The sequence below is a fragment of the Triturus cristatus genome, chromosome 10 (assembly GCF_964204655.1).
Source record: "Triturus cristatus chromosome 10, aTriCri1.1, whole genome shotgun sequence".
Taxonomy (NCBI): Eukaryota; Metazoa; Chordata; class Amphibia; order Caudata; family Salamandridae; genus Triturus; species Triturus cristatus.
In genome coordinates, this window is record NC_140593.1 from 924,499,753 (window position 1) to 924,522,902 (window position 23,150).

A 23,150-nucleotide genomic window follows, 5' to 3' on the forward strand; every position below is an offset into this window, starting at 1 on the left:
GCAGGACGATAGTTCACAAGGCAGGGCTACGGCAGCGCCGGTAGTCCGTCAAGGATGAGTTCTTCTCGGTGTCTCTCGACTCCAGGATACAACTGCCTTCCTGCTCTGGAGCTGCCCTAGTTATAGGTCTGGCGCCCTTTGATGTCCGGACCCTCGCACTTGGAGGTCGGAAGGTCCGGGATGAAGGAGTCCAGACACCCAGCAGGGGGGTGGAGCCAGCGCCCGGGGGAGCTGGAGGGCGATCGGCACCTGGCGGGGGAGAGCCATCGGCACTTCTTTCTCCCATTGACCTGCCAAGTGGTCCGTTCACCTCCTGGGTGGATGGTGGTGCCGGGATGTCGGGGCCTGGCCAGGCCCAGGGTTAGGGTCGAGCTGAGGCCATGCGGCCTCGTGGTGCAGTGTCCAAGATGGCGGCTGGTCCGGCCGGGGGAGCCGGTAGTGGTTCGGCCCCATGATACCTGGATGTCCGGGGGCAGGAGTTCCGTCGGGAGACGGGGTGCGGGTTGTTTTCTGTGGGTACACCTGGAGGGCCGGGGCTGGGGCCCTGTCATGTGGGGAGGGAGCAAGCCCTTCATGTGGCCTGTCCAACATGCTCCTATTGCCGTTTCCCTTCGATTGAGAGCACTCAAGAACAGACCAAGGTGGAAAGCCTTTTAATTCAGAGTATGAGCAAGACGTAGCAGGCAGTTGCAATCAGACAGTCATGCACGCGATACGCCTGACGCGTTTCGAGGATCATCCCTCTTTCTCAAAGGCAGTCGCGTTTGTGAATACGTGCTCCGGTCTCGGTACATTAAAGCCTGTATACGCCCCCAGATGGGCGGGTCAGTTGGCCCAAGGCATCATGGTACTCAGAGTCCCGTAATAAATCCATGTATGGTGCACTAATTTCTGTCACCAATGAAAAGCCCATAGATGGGCCACTGTCCGCTGTATCAGCTCTCATCCCAGGTCTGAGTACCATGATGCCTTGGGCCAACTGACCCGCCCATCTGGGGGTGTATACAGGCTTTAATGTACCGAGACCGGAGCACGTGTTCACAAACGCGACTGCCTTTGAGAAAGAGGGATGATCCTCGAAACGCGTCAGGCGTATCGCGTGCATGACTGTCTGATTGCAACTGCCTGCTACGTCTTGCTCATACCCTGAATTAAAAGGCTTGCCACCTTGGTCTGTTCTTGAGTGCTCTCAATCGAAGGGAAATGGCAAAAGGAGCACACATATCTGGCGGCGATCCGGCCGTCGAGCAGCACCACCCCGCGAAGTGAGGGGGCCACATGGCGGGCAATATGCCTGGAGCCGACAAGTGGATCACAGACCTGGGATGAGAGCTGATACAGTGGACAGTGGCCCATCTATGGGCTTTTCATTGGTGACAGAAATTAGTGCACCATACAGGGATTTATTATGGCACTCTGAGTACCATGATGCCTTGGGCCAACTGACCCGCCCATCTGGGGGCGTATACAGGCTTTAATGTACCGAGATCGGAGCACATATTCACAAACGCGACTGCCTTTGAGAAAGAGGGATGATCCTCGAAACGCGCCAGGCGTATCGCGTGCATGACTGTCTGATTGCAACTGCCTGCTACGTCTTGCTCATACCCTGAATTAAAAGGCTTGCCACCTTGGTCTGTTCTTGAGTGCTCTCAATCGAAGGGAAACGGCAAAAGGAGCACACATATCTGGCGGCGATCCGGCCGTCGAGCAGCACCACCCCGCGAAGTGAGGGGGCCACATGGCGGGCAATATGCCTGGAGCCGACAAGTGGCTCACAGACCTGGGATGAGAGCTGATACAGCGGACAGTGGCCCATCTATGGGCTTTTCATTGGTGACAGAAATTAGTGCACCATACATGGATTTATTACGGGACTCTGAGTACCATGATGGCTTGGGCCAACTGACCCGCCCATCTGGGGGCGTATACAGGCTTTAATGTACCGAGACCGGAGCACGTATTCACAAACGCGACTGCCTTTGAGAAAGAGGGATGATCCTCAAAACGCGTCAGGCGTATCGCGTGCATGACTGTCTGATTGCAACTGCCTGCTACGTCTTGCTCATACCCTGAATTAAAAGGCTTGCCACCTTGGTCTGTTCTTGAGTGCTCTCAATCGAAGGGAAACGGCAAAAGGATCACACATATCTGGCGGCGATCCGGCCGTCGAGCAGCACCACCCCGCGAAGTGAGGGGGCCACATGGCGGGCAATATGCCTGGAGCCGACAAGTGGATCACAGACCTGGGATGAGAGCTGATACAGCGGACAGTGGCCCATCTATGGGCTTTTCATTGGTGACAGAAATTAGTGCACCATACATGGATTTATTACGGGACTCTGAGTGCCATGATGCTTTGGGCCAACTGACCCGCCCATCTGGGGGCGTATACAGGCTTTAATGTACCGAGACCGGAGCACGTATTCACAAACGCGTCTGCCTTTGAGAAAGAGGGATGATCCTCGAAACGCGTCAGGCGTATCGCGTGCATGACTGTCTGATTGCAACTGCCTGCTACGTCTTGCTCATACTCTGAATTAAAAGGCTTACCACCTTGGTCTGTTTTTGAGTGCTCTCAATCGAAGGGAAACGGCAAAAGGACCACATATATATATATATATATATATATATATATATATATATATATATATATATATATATATATATATATATATATATATATATATATATATATATATAATAAAGTATCACCGTCCCGTCTGTTCTCGGATATCCAGAAAAAACAGGTACAGACCACAGCGTGTTTGAAATTTTCAGTGCAGTTTATTGCTCAAGTTGTCAGCAATTTTGGCTTAGTAGCAGCATTACGCGTTTCGACAGTAAACAACTGTCTTGATCACATGACATGCTTGCGGCCAATCATAGCTTTTATATCAGTGATAAAGCAGTGAAAACAGACTACAAATGCCGCCAATTTCTGAAATCTCAAATGTAAACATAGTACACAATATTTTTTGGCATATTGTTAGAGATTTTACAAATAAGTATTTGTATACGGGCAAATGTGCAAGGTTCGCAGTTTACAATAAAATAATAAATATGTAAACATAGTGCAAGTGCGAGTGCTAAAAAAGATATATCTAAATATAAAAGATTAAATTCAAACACTGACAAGAATGATTAAAATGCATGTTGATAAAATATCCATATTAAAATCATATGAAAATCAATCAATGTAGAGAAGCTAAGTGCATGTATTGTGCATGTGTATGTTGTCTTAGAAACTCATATAATGGCAAAAATGAAATGAAAGTGAAGTAAAAAATGAATGAAACTGAACATTTATACATATTGTATCAACCTCCTGTGAGGTTTCAAATTATACATCACGTCAGAAGGAATACCTCGTATAAGATGCTAGTGCTGGAGAGGTATGTTTAGAGTTAATAATATAGTATATATATATATATATATATATATTCACTGAAAAAACCATAGGTTTCACACATGTTATAGTTAGCGGAAATTTTACTGATAAAAAACCAGTGAAATTCCCCCGTTATAGTTAGTGCAGGCAACTATAACTCACGCGACCGCAATCCTCTGCTGATGCTAATACTGTATTTAGACACTTATATGCCCATGTCTTCTTCCATACATTTTTAGCTATACATATATTACAAATATTTTTTTTTCATAAAGACACATATGTCATCAGCAGAAGATTGCGGTCGCGTGAGTTATAGTTGCCTGCACTAACTATAACGGGGGAATTTCACTGGTTTTTTATCAGTAAAATTTCCGCTAACTATAACATGTGTGAAACCTATGGTTTTTTCAGTGAATTTGCAAGGTTTTTTAAATGCTAATTCCTAACTATAACATGTGTGAAACCTATGGTTTTTTCAGTGAATTTGTACGGTTTTTTAAATGCTAAGTTACTTTACGCCATTCGAGGCGTGCGCGCCCACTTAACGCAGTTCGTTCCGTGCACGGTTTTTATCAACTTTAATAAGCCCTGTACATTTTGTGGCCTTCGGCCACCAAAAGCACAGGGGGTGGGGTCAATGTGGATAGTGTTTTTTTTATTTCAATTTTATAATTTCATATTGCCAAAATTTAGTTTTTTTTACCTATTAATAAGCCCTGTACATTTGGTGGCCTTCGGCCACCAAAAGCACAGGGGGTGGGGTAAGTGTGGATAGTGTTTTTTTTATTTTTATTTTTTTACCGTACGCTTACGGTAAGCGTACGGTAAGCGTACCCCGCGAAATTGCCGAAAAAAAAATAAAACCGTTTTTGCTCTTGGGGGATGTTTGTGGACTCCCTCAACATGACTATGTGGGAGGGAGTTGTCAAAACAGCCCCGTAACATGTTTTTGGCCATCATGTTTGATAAACAACACTCAGTGCGAGAGACAAAATGGCGGCCGCCGCTTCCTGGTTTCGGCCGATTCGAATGTTTACTAAGATCTAAGAGCCAATCAGAATCGCGCTCGCGCACGCCACCGTACGCTTACCGTAAGCGTACGGTAAGCGTACCGTAAGCGGGCTCAGATATATATATTGATTTAAAGGCTATTTTCTCAGAATCTACTGAATAGATTTACACCAAACCTACAAAAGGCACTTCCTTGACCTAGGGACTACCTCTCTGCCAAATTTTGAGTAATTCTGTTCAGCCGTTCGGGCTGTAGCTCGTTCTAAAGGTCCTATGGAAAAATGCATGGGAAAAACGCGTTTTGGGACCCCCCTTTTATCTCAGCCCCCGCTTGACGGATCCCCCCGAGACTTTCAGGGTAGGAGCGGAGCGTAGCGCCCCACCTATTTTGAGAAATTCGCGAGGATTCGTCGACCGGCGCCAAAGTTATTCAAAATAGAATGTTGAGGTTTTCCTATGGAAACGTGGTCCTAACTATAACTACCTACTGGCGACCGCCAGTAGGTAATATATATATATATATATATATTCACTTTAAAAACCATAGGTTTCACACATGTTATAGTTAGCTGGACATTTCACTCGTAAAAAAACCAATGAAATTCCCCCGTTATAGTTACTGCAGGCAACTATAACTCACGCGACCGCAATCCTCTGCTGATGACGTCAGATATTACATCACTGTATTTAGACACTTATTTACCCATGTCTTCTTCCATTAATCTTTAGCTATACATATATTACAAATATTTATTTTTCAGAAAGACACATACGTCATCAGTGATGTAATATCTGACGTCATCAGCCGAGGATTGCGGTCGCGTGAGTTATAGTTGCCTGCAGTAACTATAACGGGGGAATTTCATTGTTTTTTACAAGTGAAATGTCCAGCTAACTATAACATGTGTGAAACCTATGGATTTTTAAGTGAATTTGCAAGGTTTTTTAAATGCTAATTCGTAACTATAATGTGTGTGAATCCTATGTTTTTTTCAGTGAATTTGTACGTTTTTTGAAATGCTAAGTTATGATTTTATTATTATTTTTTTTTTCTGGTTTTTCAAACAAAACCAATTTTTTTCTTTTTTTAAATTCGCGAGGTGCGCGCACCCTGCGCGCACGGTGCGTTTCGCGCACCATGTGCGCTCTGTGTGCGCTCGGTGCGCTTCGCGCACCGAGCACCCACGGTTCGCAGTTCGTGCCGTGCGCACAGGGTGCGCGCACATCACAATTTTTTATAAAAAAAATTGGGTTTTTTCTCCATTGGAGGTCCTTCTGTGACCCCCTGACCAAGGCTAGGGGGTCAGGAACTGTCCACTCTGCCCCCTTTTCACGTTCTCCACCTTTGTTTTTCACCCCCTCAGACTGCGAGTGACAAAATGGCGGCCGACACTTCCTGGTTTCGACCGATTTGAATGTTTACCGACATCTAACAACCAATCAGAATTGCACGCGCGCACGGCAGGGTGCGCGTGTATAGATATTGATATGCTTTTAAATGCTATTTTCTCAAGAAATACTGAACAGATTTACACCAGACCTGCAAAAGGCACTTCCTTGACCTTATGGCTACCTCTCTGCCAAATTTCAAGTAATTCTGTTCAGCCGTTCTGGCTGTAGCTGTGTCTAAAGGTCCTATGGGAAAATGCATGGGGAAAACGCGTTTTGGGACCCCCCTTTTTCCCGGCCCCCGCTTGACGAATCACCCCGAGACTTTCAGGGTAGGAGCTGAACGGAGCGCCCCATTAGTTTCGAAAATTTCGCGACGATTCGTCAACCGGCGCCAAAGTTATTCAAAATAGAATTTTGAGATTTCCTATGGAAACTAGGTTGTAACTATAACTATCTACTGGCGACCGCCAGTAGATAATATATATATATATTACCCTGTTAATTTTGCCTTCATTTTCCCTTTTTTTAAATTGACTAGGCTAAAATGGCCGACACACAACGATTGATTTATTGTAACCTATGTGATTAGTCCTTTGTTAGTTTTGCTCACTTTCCTTCTTGTCCAATGAAGACAGCTATTATTTATATGTGGCTTTTTCGATGTACTAACTGACACTGACGAAGGCCAGGGTGCCGGAACGCGTGTGTCAGCTTTCCACGGAGAGTGACGAATAAAGATTTAATTTTGGATAACGAGCTCGGAGTGCGCCTCACGTTATCTTGGGAGACGTGTGTTCTGAAGATATATATATATATATATATATATATATATATATATATAACCACAAATTGTTTTTGATTTGTACGTTGCCTTCTGCCAACAAACAAGAGCGGACCCAGAGGTGAGTGCAATTTATCGTAATTTATTCACTGCAAACAAATCTCGCCATAACGCGTTTCGGCAGTCGCCTGCCTTGATCACATGACAGCGGTTGGGATTCATTCTGCTACATTTAAAGTGCCAGTGCTGCTACGTTTCCCAATGGACATAGAAAAAATACTTTCAAACAAAGTTATATACTTATAAACATTTTCACAATTGATTTTTGTTGTTTGCCTAAATGCATATTTTCCACATTATTTTGACATTTCCGCTTTATAAATTTTTAAAAAGCATTTTATAGAATTCGACTTTGTCCCTGGATTTTCAATAGATATTCATGGCATAAATGCAATAAAAAACAGTTGTTAAAGTATACATGTTACTTGTCCCTTGTTCATCAAATCTAGATAATATCCAATTACCGTGTGTACCATAAATAGAAACTAAAATTATCCTAATGTTAGTGCAAATTAGAAAAAACCTAAAATATATCCCAATATATAAAGTGCTAGTGATTGTCAAATCAACATAATATAACTTTTAGTTTCCTTGGCTCATACCCATATTTCCCATTTACGTTGACATAATGTCTTTAACAATATATTGGAAATTTATCCATATAGGTATGACCATTTGGTGCAAATATACACATGTGCAAATGAGCAATTTTCAGTGGCGGGATTGATAGATTAATTCTGCAATTGATTCCCATGGTTGTAAACACTGACATTAATATGTAATTAAATGATCTTATAAATATATAAATATACATAAATAAATACATATAATACCTTAAATACAACTCAATCATAAAATTTCCTCCATCAATGATAAAATATTCCATAATATTGCTGTGTGAACATCCCATGTGTATAAAATCTGTTATTAAATCATAAAAAATTCCATTTGGCACGGGGTATCTCAGACCACTCCCCATTGTTGTTGCATTTCGATGTCTTCCCGAGGGGGGATGGCAGAGTGGCCCCGATCAATGCATGGTATTTGCGCGACCCCACCATTCGTGCCGACTTGATCAAATCCTTACAGCGCTATTTCGATGAGAATGTGGGGTCGGTCCCGTCTGCCATCTCCCTGTGGGAGGCTTTCAAGGTGGTTCTTAGAGGGGAGGCCCTCTCCTTTATTTCCAATGCCCGGCGGCGCGAGCGGGAGGAGGTGACCCGGGTTGAGGCCGAGATTGCAGAACTGGAGGGTGACCTGGGGAGCGGGGTAACAGACGCCAAGTTGCATGTTTTGCATTTAAAGCAGGCGGCCTATCGGGCCCTCGTCACGGAGGCGGCCAGGGGCCTCAGTAGAGAGCAGCAGGGGCGATTGTATGATGTGGGGGACAAGGCTGGCAAATTGATTGCGTGGTTAGACAAGAGGGAGAGAGCGAGCCGCGTGGTGCCTTTGATTGAGAGCGTGGATGGTGTGTGCGTCACTGAGCCGGACGCCATTGTCTCCTGCTTCGCGGATTATTTCCGCGAGGTCTACTCCCCGGTTTCTCCCTGCTCGGAGGAAGATTCCCAGGCCTTGCTTCGGGACATCGCACTGCCCTCCCTTACGATGGAGGACAGGGATTCGCTGGACGCCCCTCCCACCTCGGACGAAATTGCCTCGGCTATTCGCTCGGTTGCATCCGGCAAGGCCATGGGCCCCAATGGTATTCCCATTGAGCTATACAAGTTGCGCCCGGATGTGTTGGCGCCCCACCTGCGCGCGATGTTCCTTGCGGCCCACTCGCGGGGCTCCCTCCCGCCGGACCAGCGTCTGGCTACAATTGTGGTGATCCCCAAGGAGGGGAGGCCCCGTGAACGGGTCACATCCTACCGGCCGATTTCGCTTTTGAACGCGGAGCCCAAAATCCTCGCCAAGGTGTTGGCCAACCGGTTGGTTGGCGTGGTGGGCGACTTGGTCCACCAAGACCAATCGGGCTTTATACCGCACCGCAACACGGCGCTTAATCTGCGGCGCTTGCACGGGGTGCTCGCGCGTGTCCCATTTGTGCGGGAGCCGGCCATCTTGGCGTCCTTGGACGCCACCATGGCGTTTGATACGCTCGAATGGCCATATATTTGGGCGATGCTGGCGAAGTTTGGGTTCGGCCCGGGTTTCGTCAGCTGGGTCAAATTGCTCTATTCGGGCCCGCTGGCGCAGGTGGTGGTGAATGGGCGAGTATCTGCCCCATTCGCGCTGGGGCGGGGCACGCGACAGGGTTGTCCCCTGTCGCCTCTCCTGTTCGCCCTGGCCATGGAGCCCCTGGCGGAATGGCTGCGGTGGCATCCTTCTATCCGTGGTCTCCGCTGGACCCCCGAGCATGAGGACCACGTGTCTCTCTATGCTGACGATATCCTCTTGTATCTTGCCTCCCCGCGCAAGTCACTGATCGTCCTGGTTGATGTTTTGCGTTCCTTCGGTCGCAACTCAGGCCTGGTCATCAACTGGGCGAAATCCTGTGTCTATGTGCTCTCCGGGGAGGCCCCGGTCCTGCCACGGGACTGTCCGATCCAGATTGCCTCCCAGGGGTTCCGGTACCTGGGTATATATATCACTCTCGACCCGGAGGCCCGCTATGAGCGGAACTTGCTGCCCCCCCTCCAGCGTCTGAGGGAGGACGTGGTGCGCTGGCGGCGTCTGCCGCTCTCGCCGCTCGGCCGAGCGGCCTTATTTAAAATGATGTCCCTGCCGCGCTTCCTCTACGCCCTCCAGAATACCATGGACTTGGTCCCAGCGAGCTACTTTCGCGAGGTGGAGGGCCTCCAGCGGCGCCTGTTCTGGGATGGGAGGCCGCGTATTGCTCTGGCTAAATTGACGCTCCCGTGGTATGACGGAGGAGTCGCCCTCCCGGACATCAAACGGTATTACTGGGCCTCCCAACTAGCTGCAATTAATCATGGCCTTTACGGGCCCGCCTTGAACCCGGCATTCGAGATGGACCGGACGCTTCTGCCCGGTGGCGATTATAATCAAGCGCTCTACTCTGGCACGCCCGACTCCCGTTTGACGGGACCGACGCGTGTCATGGTGCGTGTCTGGCACGCGGCTAATGCAGCTATGGGGTGGAAGGACCGTTTGACCCGAGCGTCTCCGCTGTATGCATCTGAGAGGTTGGGCTCCCTGTGGACGTCGAAGGGCTTCGAGAAGTGGGACACGATCGGAATCAGCACGGTGGGAGATCTCTGGACGAGGGGGGGATTCAAAACCTTTGAGACGCTGCAGGCGGAGTTTCAGCTGCAGGGCGGTGAGTACTTTCGGTACCTACAGGTCCGCCATGCGCTGGGCTCCGTCTTCACGGATGTTGCATCTATCCCGGAGTCTTCCCCCCTGGAGGACAGAGTGCTAGATGGCCATGTCCCGGACAGCACGATCTCCCTCATATATAAAAAACTGATTAACGATAGATCGTGTCTGCTGACTAGTCTCTGCGAGGCCTGGGTTGCCGACGGGCTGGAGCTGGACGACGAGGATTGGATTTCCGCGGTGGCCTCTCCGAAAGAGGTGGCCATCCCGGCTCGCCTTCGTTTCGTCCAGCTCAAGATCCTTCACCGGGTCTACGTGACGGGGCCAAGGCTTTTACGTATGGGTTTTGCCGGTGATGGAATGTGTAAGCGTGGCTGTGGTGCGTTGGCAACTTTCATGCATATATTGTGGGAGTGCCCGAAGGTGGAGCGATTCTGGCGTGGTGTGCATGAGGTTCTACGAATGGTTACGCGGGTCACGCTGCTGCCTGAAGCGAGGAGATGCTTGCTGAATGTCTGGGAACCAAATGACTACTCGGTACCGCAGACGCGGTGGGTGACTCTGGGATACATGATAGCCAAGCGTGATATTGCCCAATTGTGGGGATCCCAGAGGCCCCCTGCGGTGTCGGCCTGGAAGGAGCATATGGATTGGTGTATGTTTCGTGAAAAGGTGGTGTATGTGACGAGGGGTAAACCTGGGGCGTGGATGAAACTTTGGGGCCCCTGGAACGCCTACCGCGGGGGTATTTGTGAGCCGCCGCTGCTACCGGCGGTCTCGCCGGCTCCGTCTCCCTAGATGGCGCCCCTCCCTTGGCCGCGGGCGCGCGGTCCCCCAGTCCCTGATCTACTCCCGTCCCCCTCCTCGGAATTTTGCCGCTGGTGTGGATCCCCCACTTATGGAGCACGTGTTGTCACTTTGGATCGAGGGTTGCCTTGCGGTTGTGATTTGTTTATGTTGTTTTGTATTGAGAAAATGGAACCGTACTGTGGGCATGGAGCTTGGAGACCTGCACCATTGATCACCCCTGTTTTCCTACTGTGCGCCGCTGAGAAAAATTTTTTTCTTTTTGCTGTATGTATGTAATATGCTTTTGATGCTCTAGCGGCCGGCCGGGTGGTTGTAGGCCCATACCTGTAACTTCTATAAACTGCAATAAACGGTTTCAAAAAAAAAAAAAAAAAAAAAAAAAAAAAAAATCATAAAAAATTCTATGAATAATTCCTATATGTACTGCGATGATAGGAGATTCATTTATATCGAGTATATCTATAGATCTAATTTGATTTTCATATAGAGAGCAAGTTGCTAAATTTCTAATATTGCCGACTTATGATTAGAAAATGAGTGGATATGCAATAAAAATAGGATTTGATTTAATTTAATACTTGAAAAGGGCTTACTTGCAATAATTATGTTCATCATATGTTGAAACTTGCTTTGATAATACATATGATCCTCATAAAAAGGTATAGAGATCCTCGCTCGTATTTAGATCCCCCGGTTGGTTTGTATCTAACTCCAAAATGAAGTGCGCTTCTAATCTCCTTAGTTTGGCTTGCCTGTTGCCCCCTCTCTTGTCCAGTGGAATTGTGTCTACCACATAATATCGCAAATGGGAGAGGTTGCTATCATGGCATTCTTTAAAATGTCTGGCAACAGGGTAGCTCGGGTCATTGTTAGTAATCGCTCTTGTATGCTGCAGGATTCTCTTATGTACCGCAAGCGCGGTACTCCCGATATATTTTAAACCACAACTGCAATCTAAAACATAGACCGCATATTCGGTCTTACATGTTAAGTGCTGAGTAATAAGTTGGGGAACGTTGTTAAAAGCTGTACAATATTATATCTTGTGGGCACCAAATTTGCATGCCTTACAACTACTGCATTTAAAAATCCTTTTCTAACAGACAACCAAGAGCCAGTGTTATGGTCCTCTTGGTTGTTACAGACCAGAGCATTACCCATAGAAGCAGTTTTCCTATACGAAATCGAAGGTTTTTTAGACAAACTTTGACCTATAACTGGATCATCCATAATTATGGGCCAGCTACGTCTCATTATTTCTCTAATCTGTCTTTCCTGCCTTGAGAATGACATGAAGAGTCGTATAGGTTCATTCAGTGATCCCACTGATTTCTTGGATTTATTTCTATAGATTAATAGCTCCCCTCTGGGTTTTTCATTCGATTGTGTTATGGCTCCGTCTATTATCTTTCTCTTGTATCCTCTTTCCAGAAATCTAGTTTTGCTCTCATTTTGTTTCTTTTGACATTCTAATTCACTGCTACATATCCTTCTTATTCGCAGCATTTCCCCATAGGGGATGATGTCTATAAGATGGCGGGGATGTGTGCTGGATGCGTGTAGTAACGTATTGCCTGTCGTTTCTTTACGATACATGGTAGTGCATATAACGTTATTATCAATTTTAATTTCAACATCCAAAAACGTGACACTTTCCTCACTAATGTTTGAAGTGAACTTTAGGTTTACATCATTCATATTCAATTGCATTATAAATTGTTCTGCGCTTTCCTCTGTTCCCTGCCAAATTATGAACAAGTCATCTATGAATCTCAGTCAACATATTATGTTGTCTTTGCAGACGCTGCCATATTGCTTCCTGAGGACCAGCTCCTCCCACCATCCCATGAATAAACATGCATAACTGGGGGAGAAGCTGGCCCCCACGGCTACGCCTTGCACCTGTTGATATATTTGATTCCTGAAAGGGAACAAATTGTTTTTCAAACAAAATGTAAACAAATCAATAATCATTCTATTGTGCTGTGCAAATTGCATTGGCCTACGTGATAAAAAGTATTCCGTCGCTCTAATTCCATCCCCATTTTTTATACAGGTATATAGTGATGACACATCTAATGCTTAAAAAGTATTCCGTCGCTCTAATTCCATCCCCATTTTTTATACAGGTATATAGTGATGACACATCTAATGCTATCATGCGATATCCTTTTTGCCATTGTATGTTATTAACTTTCCTTAGGAAATCGCTTGTGTCCTGCACATATGATTCTAGGCCCTGGACATGTTCCTGTAGAAAATAGTCAATATAACATGACATATTCTCAAAAGGCCCGTCACAGGCCGAGATAATTGGACTTCCGGGTGGTTTGTGCCTGTCTTTATGGACTTTGGGGATGAAATAGATTTTCGGTATCACCGGATGTTCCTTCCTAAGGAATTTATATTCATCAGGGCTCAACATTCCTAAGTTTTTCCATGCCAATAATTTTGTCATAAAGCAATCCAGGGTGGTTTTATATTTCTGGAAGGAACTCTTCCTATAACAATCTGTATTACCCAATTGCCCCATGGCCTCAGTCATATATTGTGTTAGGGGCCAAAGGACAATATTTCCACCCTTCTCCGAGTTTCTTATGACCAATTCTTTGTCCTTTCGTAGCCTCTCCATTAATTGACCATACTTCCTTTCATGGTCTGAGATTTTCCTTTTGTTTTTGTTGATTTCAATATTAAATTTTTTAATTCGGGCCACAATCTGATCATTAAAATTGTCTATTGAGTCCCTCGGCATAATGGGTGTGAACTTTGATTTCAATTTGAAATTAGTGTTAGGCCTGGCACTTGTTTCTTTGTCCAAGGCACCACTGCTTTGCGAGTCATTGAAATAGTTGTAATACATTTCATCATCCCCTATACTGGCATTCTCCTTTTCCAAGCTTTGTAAGTCTCTCAGTGCACTTACATCTGCCACTGTGAGGCCAGGAGTATTTATTGTATCCACTACTGTCATGTTGGCTGTATTGTCTTTGTTAAGAATTTGAAGCTGGAGGAATTTTCGCAATTTCAACTTTTTAATAAATCTATAAATGTCTGCTCGAGTTTGTGTATAATTGAAATTGGTCTCAGGGCAGAATGATAGGCCCAGGGAAAGAAGTTGCTCCTCCGCTGCATTTAATACAATATCCGATAAATTGATGATAGTATTAGTGTTTTTGGGAGTTGCATTAGGCACTGCTTCACTCTTTAATTGCTCTTCCATGCCCCCCATCCCTTTGCCGGACGTTTGGGTTTCGCGCCTTCTTCTAGCCTTTCTCCGTTCCCTTCTGCTTTTGGTCCTGTGTTTTTTGCCGGTACACTTCTAGGACGTAGGGTTTCCCTGCAGCTTCGTCTGACATACTCTAGCTCCTCTCCCAAAGTTGGTTGAACAGTGTTTTGGGTTGCCCTGTTTCTTTCCCTTTGTCCTTCTGTGTCAGAATCGCTCTCAACCGCCGAACTCAAATCCGATATAGAGGCAGCTCCTGCCACAGATTGCCCCCTATTATTTGAGTTTGGCTCCTGTGTTCTCCCATCTTCCTTTGCCTTTCTAAATGTGTCAAATTTGCGGGCAAAGGTACAAATCTGCCCATTGGCATAATCATCCTTATCTTGCTGAAATTTATACACTTTTCTTTGTTTTATTTTGTCCTCCTCCTTTTTGAGTCTATCAGACATTTCATCATAGAATTTTTGTTTCTGTTGTGGATCGTTGTGCGTTTGGATGTGCTCATTCAATTTGTTGATTTTCACTTGGATATCTTCCCTATTGCTCTCAGCATATTTGACTAATATGATCACAAGTCTGCGCGATGACTCCAAGTTGCATTGTGCCCATTCCACTAACATTGCTGGTTTGGGTTTCTCATAACTTGGGGCAGTCATAATTCTCAAGCCCCTGGGAATTCGTCCCGCATCTAGATATTTTTGCAGGTATTTCGCTTCCCACCATTTCGACATTTCCTGTCGCATCAACTTCTCCAAAGCCTGGAATTTGTCTTTTAGGCTTCTTAATCCCCCATTAGCTTCCTCATGATTGCTCCCATTGGTTTCTACCCGCTGTGAGGTCGTTTCTGAGAACATTTCCTCTGCTGCGGTTTCACGATCCCTTAACGCTGCAGCGGACATGTTGTGCGGCTAGTTAGTGTTCACAATCTGTATACGAGCTCTACTTCAGCTTTGCTTAATGCCCCCAAAGGTCCGAGCCCGTAATGCACACCCCCCCACCTGCCAAAATGCTGCAGAGTCCTTTACCTTCACGAGGAATGCAATGCCACCGTGCTCCCGACTCACGTGTCCCAACTCGTCCGAGCTACTGACACGCCGCGCTCTGCCAGAGCCGTTCTTCGTTTGGTGTAGGTCTCGCTGCGGCAGGGGGCCTTCGTGTATCCGTTTCCGGTATTTTTACTGTGCTTCTGGTTTCACCGCCTTTCACCGACTCCTCAGTGTTGACCGGTTTTCCCAGACGCTGATTTCTTTGCAATGAAGCCATCACTCGGGGAGGGGTCCGCTTACTCCGGAAGAAATCACCCCGGATAATATTACCACAACTCGTTTTTGGTTTGTACGTCGCCTGCTGCCAACAAATGAGAGCGGACCCAGAGGTGAGTGCAGTTTATCGTAATTTATTCACCACAAACAAATCTCACCATAACGCGTTTCAGCAGTCGCCTGCCTTGATCACATGACAGCGTTTGGGATTCATTCTGCTACATTTAAAGTACCAGTGCTGCTACATTTCCCCATGGACATAGAAAAAATACTTTCAATCAAAGTTATATACTTTTAAACATTCTCACAATTCATTGTTGTTGTTTGCCTCAATGCATATTTTCCACATTATTTTGACATTTCTGCTTTATAAATTTTTAAAAAGCATTTTATACAATTCAACTTTGTCCCTTGATTTTTAATAGATATTCATGGCATAAATGCAATAAAAACCAATTGTTAAAGTGTACATGTTACTTGTCCCTTGTTCATCAAATCTAGATAATATCCAATTACCGTGTGTACCATAAATAGAAACTAAAATTATCCTAATGTTAGTGCAAATTAGAAAAAAACTAAAATATATCCCAATATATAAAGTGCAAGTGATTGTCAAATCAATATAATATTACTTTTAGTTTCCTTGGCTCATACCCATATTTCCCATTTATGTTGACATAATGTCTTTATCGATATATTGGAAATTTATCCATATAGGTATGACCATTGGGTGCAAATATTCACATGTGCAAATGAGCAATTTTCAATGGCTGGATTGATAGATTAATTCTGCAATTGATTCCCATGGTTGTAAACACTGACATAAATATGTAATTAAATGATCTTATAAATATATAAATATATATAAATAAATACATACAATATCTTAAATACAACTCAATCATAAAATGTCCTCCATCAATGATAAAATATTCCATAAAATTGCTGTGTGAACATCCCATGTGTATAAAATCTGTTATTGAAACATAAAAATGTCTATGAATTATTGCTATTTGTACTGTGATGATAGGAGATTCATTTATATTGAGTACATATATAGATATAATTTGATTTTCATATAGAGAGCAATGAGAGGACATGCAATAAAAATAGGATTTGATTTAATTTAATACTTGAAAAGGGCTTACTTGCAATAATTAAGTTCATCATATGTTGAAACTTGCTTCGAATAATACATATGATCCTCATAAAAAGGTATAGAGATCCTCGCTCGTATTTAGACCCCCGGTTGCTTTGTATCTAACTCCAAAATGAAGTGCGTTTTTAATCTCCTTCGTTTGGCTTCCCTGTTGCCCCCTCTCTTGTCCAGTGGAATTGTGTCTATCACATAATATCGCAAATGTGAGAGGTTGCTATCATGGCATTCTTTAAAATGTCTGGCAACAGGGTAGCTCGGGTCATTGTTAGTAATCGCTCTTGTATGCTGCAGGATTCTCTTATGTACTGCAAGCTTGGTACTCCCGACATATTTTAAACCACAACTGCACTCTAAAACATAGACCGCATATTCGGTCTTACATGTTAAGTGCTGAGTAATAAGTCGGGGAACGTTGTTAAAAGCTGTACAATATTGTATCTTGTTGGCACCAAATTTGCATGCCTTACCACTACTGCATTTAAAGAACACTTTTCTAGCAGACAACCAAGAGCCAGTGTTATGGTCCTCTGGGTTGTTACAGACTAGAGCATTACCCATAGAAGCAGTTTTCCTATACGAAATCAAAGGTTTTTTAGACAAACTTTGTCCTATAACTGGATCATCCATAATTATGTATATATATATATATTACCCAGTGGCGATCGCCACTGGGTAGTTATAGTTAGGTCTGCATTTCCATAGGAAATTCGTTTTTTGTTTTGCTAATAATCTCCATGAAACTTTCTAAAAACAAGTCTTTTTTGACTAATTGTGCATGGAACATTATGGGGTGATCTGTCATGTGGGGGCGAGGAAAAGAAGGCGGTCCTAAAATGCAAAATCCCATTCATTTTCCATAGACTTCTCTCTGAAGGGCTACAGCAAAAAATGCTGAATGGAATTACACCAAATATAGCAAGAAGGTAGATTTTGGTCCACGGGTTGTAACTTTGGAGATTTATTGTAAATCTGTTCAGTAGTTTTTGCGTAATTAAGGTTTAACAGGACAGTTGTGTTCTTTCAACCCTTGCAACATTACCTCAAACCCAATTCTTTTTTAAAATAGAGTGTTCCGATTGACCCAGGGCGCTTTTTTCCACTGGGCTATTTGCCTTCTGCAGAAGTTGAACTCTCGCGGGGGGAGCGCTCTGATTAGCTGCCAGCATCATGAATTTATTTTTGCTGGCAGCCATGACAGGACTTGAGGACTTAGGGTCACACATACATAGGCTTCATTTTGAAATTTCCTAATAGCAAATTTGTATATTCTCTATTATGAAATTGCAAACACCTATGTACTGTTTCTTTGACACTTTTAGCGATTCCTAAAGGGGTAGTAGTTGACCTAACTCATTAATATTTATGAGGTAAGTTGCAATTTGCGACCCATTTGGAAACGCTAAAAACAGAGGGATGGTGATCTGCTGGGGACAGCAGACCACCATATCTGTGTTTGCTTTTAAATAAAGCAACTTTTTAAACAAAATAGACCCCATTATCCCTAAAGGAAAATCGGATGCAGTTCAAAAAGAAAAATTACACTTTTCAGTTTCATTTTTTAAGAGTAGACAGTGGTCTGTGGGGCCACTGCCTGCTCTTTAAAAGTTTTCACATTAATCCACAAAGGGGAAGGGGTACCATAGGGACCCCTTCCTGTTTGCAAATGGGTTTCCACCTACATGAAGTAATGGATGGGGAGCATTGGCATTGCTTGCGCCCGGTGCACCTTTTCAAAGGTGTGCTGGGCGCAAACAATACCAATACGTAATATGGCCCCATGTCTGTTAATCTGAGATATACATATCTGTGTGATTCGTCATCTGATGAACACAGTGGCACACCAAAATGATATGGAAATGCTTCTGAGAGGGTTTATGCCACGAAACTTAGTTTAGATCGATGCAAGCATCGTCAGAACAGCTTGTCAAATATTATTAACTCATTAAAAAAAGATGGTCTTCAGTTTTTTTTTGTGATTTTACCTTTTTCACCTGCCGGTCCCATCTTCCCAGTAATACCCGAACTTCCCCTTTCTCCTGAAATATATAAAATATTATATAGAAAGATTTATTGATTCTGTACATATTGAATGCAAGTATATACTCATTAGTCTACATATACTACTAAAGGGCAAATGTTCATAAATGTGGTCAAAATTGTAGACTAGTGGGCATATTTATGAAATAGTCACACAGTGTAAAACAGCAAGGTGACTTGCTTCTCTGCGTGATAAGGAAATTGCAGGAATGCGCTGTATTTAGGGCAATACAAAGCATTTCTGCCTATTCCTTTGTGCTAGCGCCCTTTTGGCAGCCTAGCACCAATGCAAGCACCCTTGCACCATGGTGCAAGGGTGCCTGCATTGCATGCAGGATTGTTTTGGTGCAGGAAGGGGTACCTTCCTTTCCAAAAAACAATCATGAGTGGCATATTCCTCTATCTATGTGTGCTGCAGAATGTAAATCTGGGAATGTGTCAAAAACCATAGGGGTTGCTTGGGAATACCCATGCAACACCCATGAAATGCCTTCCCAGGGCAGAGGATTTGCATTGCACTGTTACTCTAGATTTATGAGGCCACCCAGGGCCAGGTATACCTTCATAAGTCTGACTAAAGTTTTGCGCCAGTCTTGCACCAAGTTATGTGGAGCAAGAGCGATGGTGCCCACCTCGTAAATATGCCCCATGGTGTGTAAGGCATTCTATATTTCGACACAATAATTAAACAAACTCATGGCATGAAATCCAGCACTTGCCCTTAACTTATATTGAAAACATCTCTAGAGTTGAGCACATTAATATGGAAAAAATACATTTTATAAGCAGGAAAATGGACTAAAAAATACCTAGAGTCCAGCAAGATTTTCATTAGAAATACCTAAAATTTCACAGAAAATTACTTTAGTACTCTAAACTGCCAAACACAGTTGTGTGTCAAGTAGAGCATGCATTCCTCTCAATCCAGGTGGTCCCGTATTGGACCCTGGGGCGCTAGGAAGTCCAGGACATCCTCGAAGAATGGCTATTTTTTCTGAACCACTCAAGTCGACTAGCTTCACATCTGAGAGCATAACATACATGAATGTCATCATGAAGAATAGGCAATGTAAGAAGATTTCAAAGGTTTAAATTGAACGGTAGTAACGTTGTTATTATAGACCTGCATTCATATTGCATCAACTACAATAACCCACCAGTATACTGTGAGGTAAGTATGTAGTTACCATTCTTAATTCCACCTTATGACTACCTCCCAAGATACATAGGTAGTGGAAATGTTATTATTACCAATCAGTGCCTTGCAGGCAATACAGTGCCCCCCCCCCCCCCCACCTCCATTGAAGGAATGTTAATATCACTAGGTGAAAAAGAAGGCACACCATTGAACTCCAATGACTGATTGCCATGCAACAATGCAAGGTTACAGAATGCACCCCCCACCCAATGACCAAACTAGAAGGAATATTATCAAGCACGGCGTTAAAATAATCGCTGCTTTAGCGGCAGAAAACTGCCGCTAAAGCGGCGATAATGGGCTTGATAATATGCCGCAGAGAATTCCAATAGAAGCCCATGTTGATGCCAGAACATGGGCTTCTATGGGAATTCTCTGCGGCATAATATCAAGGCCATTATCGCCGCTTTAGCAGGAGTTTTCTGCCGCTAAAGCGGCGATAATTTTAACGCCGTTTCTTGATAATATGCCCCTAGATTCTGTATTGTATAAGCTAGAATGAAGAAACATCTGTACCAGTGAGTGGAGAAACATTGTCCTACATCTTTGTCTCCACTTGCTTTTCACATTTAAAAACAGCTCAAGCCATCATGTTCACCACATGCTAAAATGGAATGGATTACAAGGCCTCCATAACACTATTCCTATCGACCTCTACTAGTCAAACCACTGACTACCAGAAAACATATTCTTACCAATCAATAACCACCTCAGACTATTATCATTGTTCCTGTGAATAGCATTGTAGCCTTTGAAAGCGATTCTGAGTGGTTTATTAATCACATTTGTAGCTAAAATGTTATGTTATGTTATGTTAAGTTATGTGTATCTGTACAGCACATTATCACCCTCAAGGCTATCCTGAAGAAAATCTCTAGTTTCTGGCAAAAATTGAATTTTCTGTGTATTTCTAGGCAAATATCCCCCTGTAAAAAGTAGATAGAAATTTGCCTTGAAATAAGGCCAGAATTCTTGGAAGACATGCTGCCTTGGCTGGGTGAAATCACTTGGTAAAAGACACAGGCTCAGAGGAAATTTCCACTAAACCTGGGTAATCTTGTGTAATTTTACACAATTATACTTGTCAGCAGACTTCAGCACTTTGAGTACAGAGAGAACTGCGGGTATTACAAGCCTGGATAACCATAGCAGATTTAAGTAGGAATAAAATAGAGGCACTCGTTCAGCCAGGGACAAATAAGGTTTGCAATTTATCTGAAGAGATTAAGGCGGAAATGCTCCAAAGCCTGACTGAAGTTTATAATGAAAATCTGGACCCTGATCCATCACATATACAAGACTGGCTTTATGGTAAAAACATTACATGGCTTACGGAACAGCAGGTAGCTGGCCTTGCAGTTCAATTTATGGACGAGGAGATACTAGCCTAAGATGAAAGTTTAGCTAATGGAAAGGCAGGATACATGCCAAATTCTATAAAATGTTGATTACTGTCTTGATCACCTTTTGGAAGCATTTGTTTAATGAGTGGGCAAGGCAATCCCTCCCTCATTGTATGAAGCTACTGTGGTAGTTATTCTTAAACCCAGTAACGTCTCCAAGCTGGTGGACTCCTACATGCTGAAATCCCTCCTCAATTGTGACTATAACATCTTCACCAGGATTTTAGCTAAAAGGCTGTCACGGGTTATTCCTGACTTATTCCATTTAGACCAGAAAGGTTTTGTTCCTGGGAGACAGCTGCATGAACTGACACACTGGTTAATAGCCACAATCAATATGAGGGAAATCTTCAATCTCCACCTAACAATCGCCACATAATTGATGTGGCTAAAGCATTTGATAGGTTTATATGGCAGTATCTATGGGCAGTATTAGGGCATTAAGGGATTAGTAGCAACATGAGTAGTACCAAAAGAAACATATATAATTCTCCAACAGCTAGGATTTTTAAAAATTGGGATTCTACCACTCCTTTTCAGATATCTAGGGGTACAAGGCAAGGGTGCCTCCTTTCCCTACTGAATCTCTTTGACCTACCTATTGAGACCTTTGGCCAACTGCTACTCCAGGATGATACTATTATCCCTTTTGAAGCTGCAGGTCTATCAACTAAGCTAGTGCTGTAAGCTGATGACATAATTTTATACACTGCAAACCCAGGAAACGTTGTTGTTACATCGCAGAACTATTACAACGCGGTTGTTACAACGACCGTGTTGTTAGTACGCGATACATTTCCATAGCAAGTCATTAGAACGACTTGCTGTAGGGGGCACTAAGGTATTGGAAATTAATTCCAACGCCTTTCCTACTGTTGCGCAAACTGAAGTAGGAATAGTAAATAATACTATTCATAAGTCCAGGACGCCCCCTACAGCAAGATGTTCGAATGAATTGTGATGTAAATGTATCATTTACTAACACGCGGGAATTGTAACGACCGCATAGTAAAAGCACGCAATGTAATACATCACGTTGTAATGTGCAATATTCTGCAAACCCAGATATTGCAGTTCCTAGACTGGAGGCACTTGAGGAGGGATTTGGGGAAATTTCCGGCTACCCAGTTAACAAGGTAAAGACAGAAGTGATGTCATGGGCAATGAAGGGTGAAGGCTTAGTTCCACAATATCAGACCAAAACCCAAATTAGGTCTTTAGGCATAAATATTCCAAAATCTCTTGATTAACTATTAGCAGTGAACAAGCTAGGGTGAAAAGCAGGATAAGTTCACTTCTTAGAAAATGGGGGCATCTCCATATTTGACTATCCGGAAGGGAGAATGTGGTTAAAAGGTAAGTTCTCCCAAAATGTAACATTTTTGTTCAATACAATCCCACTAACTTTCCCAATGAAGGCATTCCAAAAGCTGCAGGGTATGGTCAGTACTTATTATAAGGCTTCTAAGGGGTCGAGGATAGCCTGGAGGAAGCTGAGGCGAAAGTTAGAACATGGAGGACTGGCTCTCCAAGACTTTATTGTTTACAACTATGCCTTCCAATTTAAAAGTTTTAGGGTATTGGCTGGTAAATCAGATAACTATTCCTATACAAGTTGCTTTTTAGAGCCATGCTGCAATATCTGGGGAGCTTAACGTTTTGTTTAAATTTGGAGAACTACATTTTTTGAGCAGGTCAGGCTGAAAGTACTTCTCCCTGCTGTAAGTTTGGGTATACATCAGGAAGGTTTGGGGCATCATCCCCTGGCACACCTGAGTGGCTCAAGGATACATTGAGTTACCCTCTGCAGGGGGGAATCTTCTCACCTGGGGAGACTTCAGAAGAGGGGAGGCCCTGAAATCCTTGCAGGAATTTTCTGACTTGGCAAATGGCGAAGTTTCTAAATTTAAATATATGCAGCTGACTTCCTGGTGGACTTTGCAAACACTTGCAAGGACAGGGGGGCCAGAGTCGGAGGCCTTCTTTGGTCAGATGAGGACTAAGACACAACTCAAGAAAGAAGTGTCTCAGTGGTACTGGACAATTATTGCTACACTGGATGGAAGGGAAAGACCCCCCTACCAACACTGGGAGAATAATGTGTCAGGGTTAATAAGTGAACAATTATGGTGAGCATC

The 23,150-nt window shown here is 43.9% G+C and overlaps 1 protein-coding gene across 1 annotated transcript in view; it reads right to left on the reverse strand.

Annotated features, from left to right (window-relative positions):
* Positions 1-19,463, reverse strand: part of LOC146796261 (ficolin-2-like) — a 198,305-nt gene extending 178,842 nt beyond the window's left edge. Inside the window, exons 1-2 of the mRNA XM_085631287.1 lie at positions 19,330-19,463; positions 18,357-18,412 (exon numbers count right to left, since the gene is read on the reverse strand). Coding sequence (XP_085487413.1) covers positions 18,357-18,412; positions 19,330-19,463 — 190 coding nt within the window. The remainder of the gene's footprint in view (positions 1-18,356; positions 18,413-19,329) is intronic.
* Positions 19,464-23,150: the final 3,687 nt, after the last annotated feature.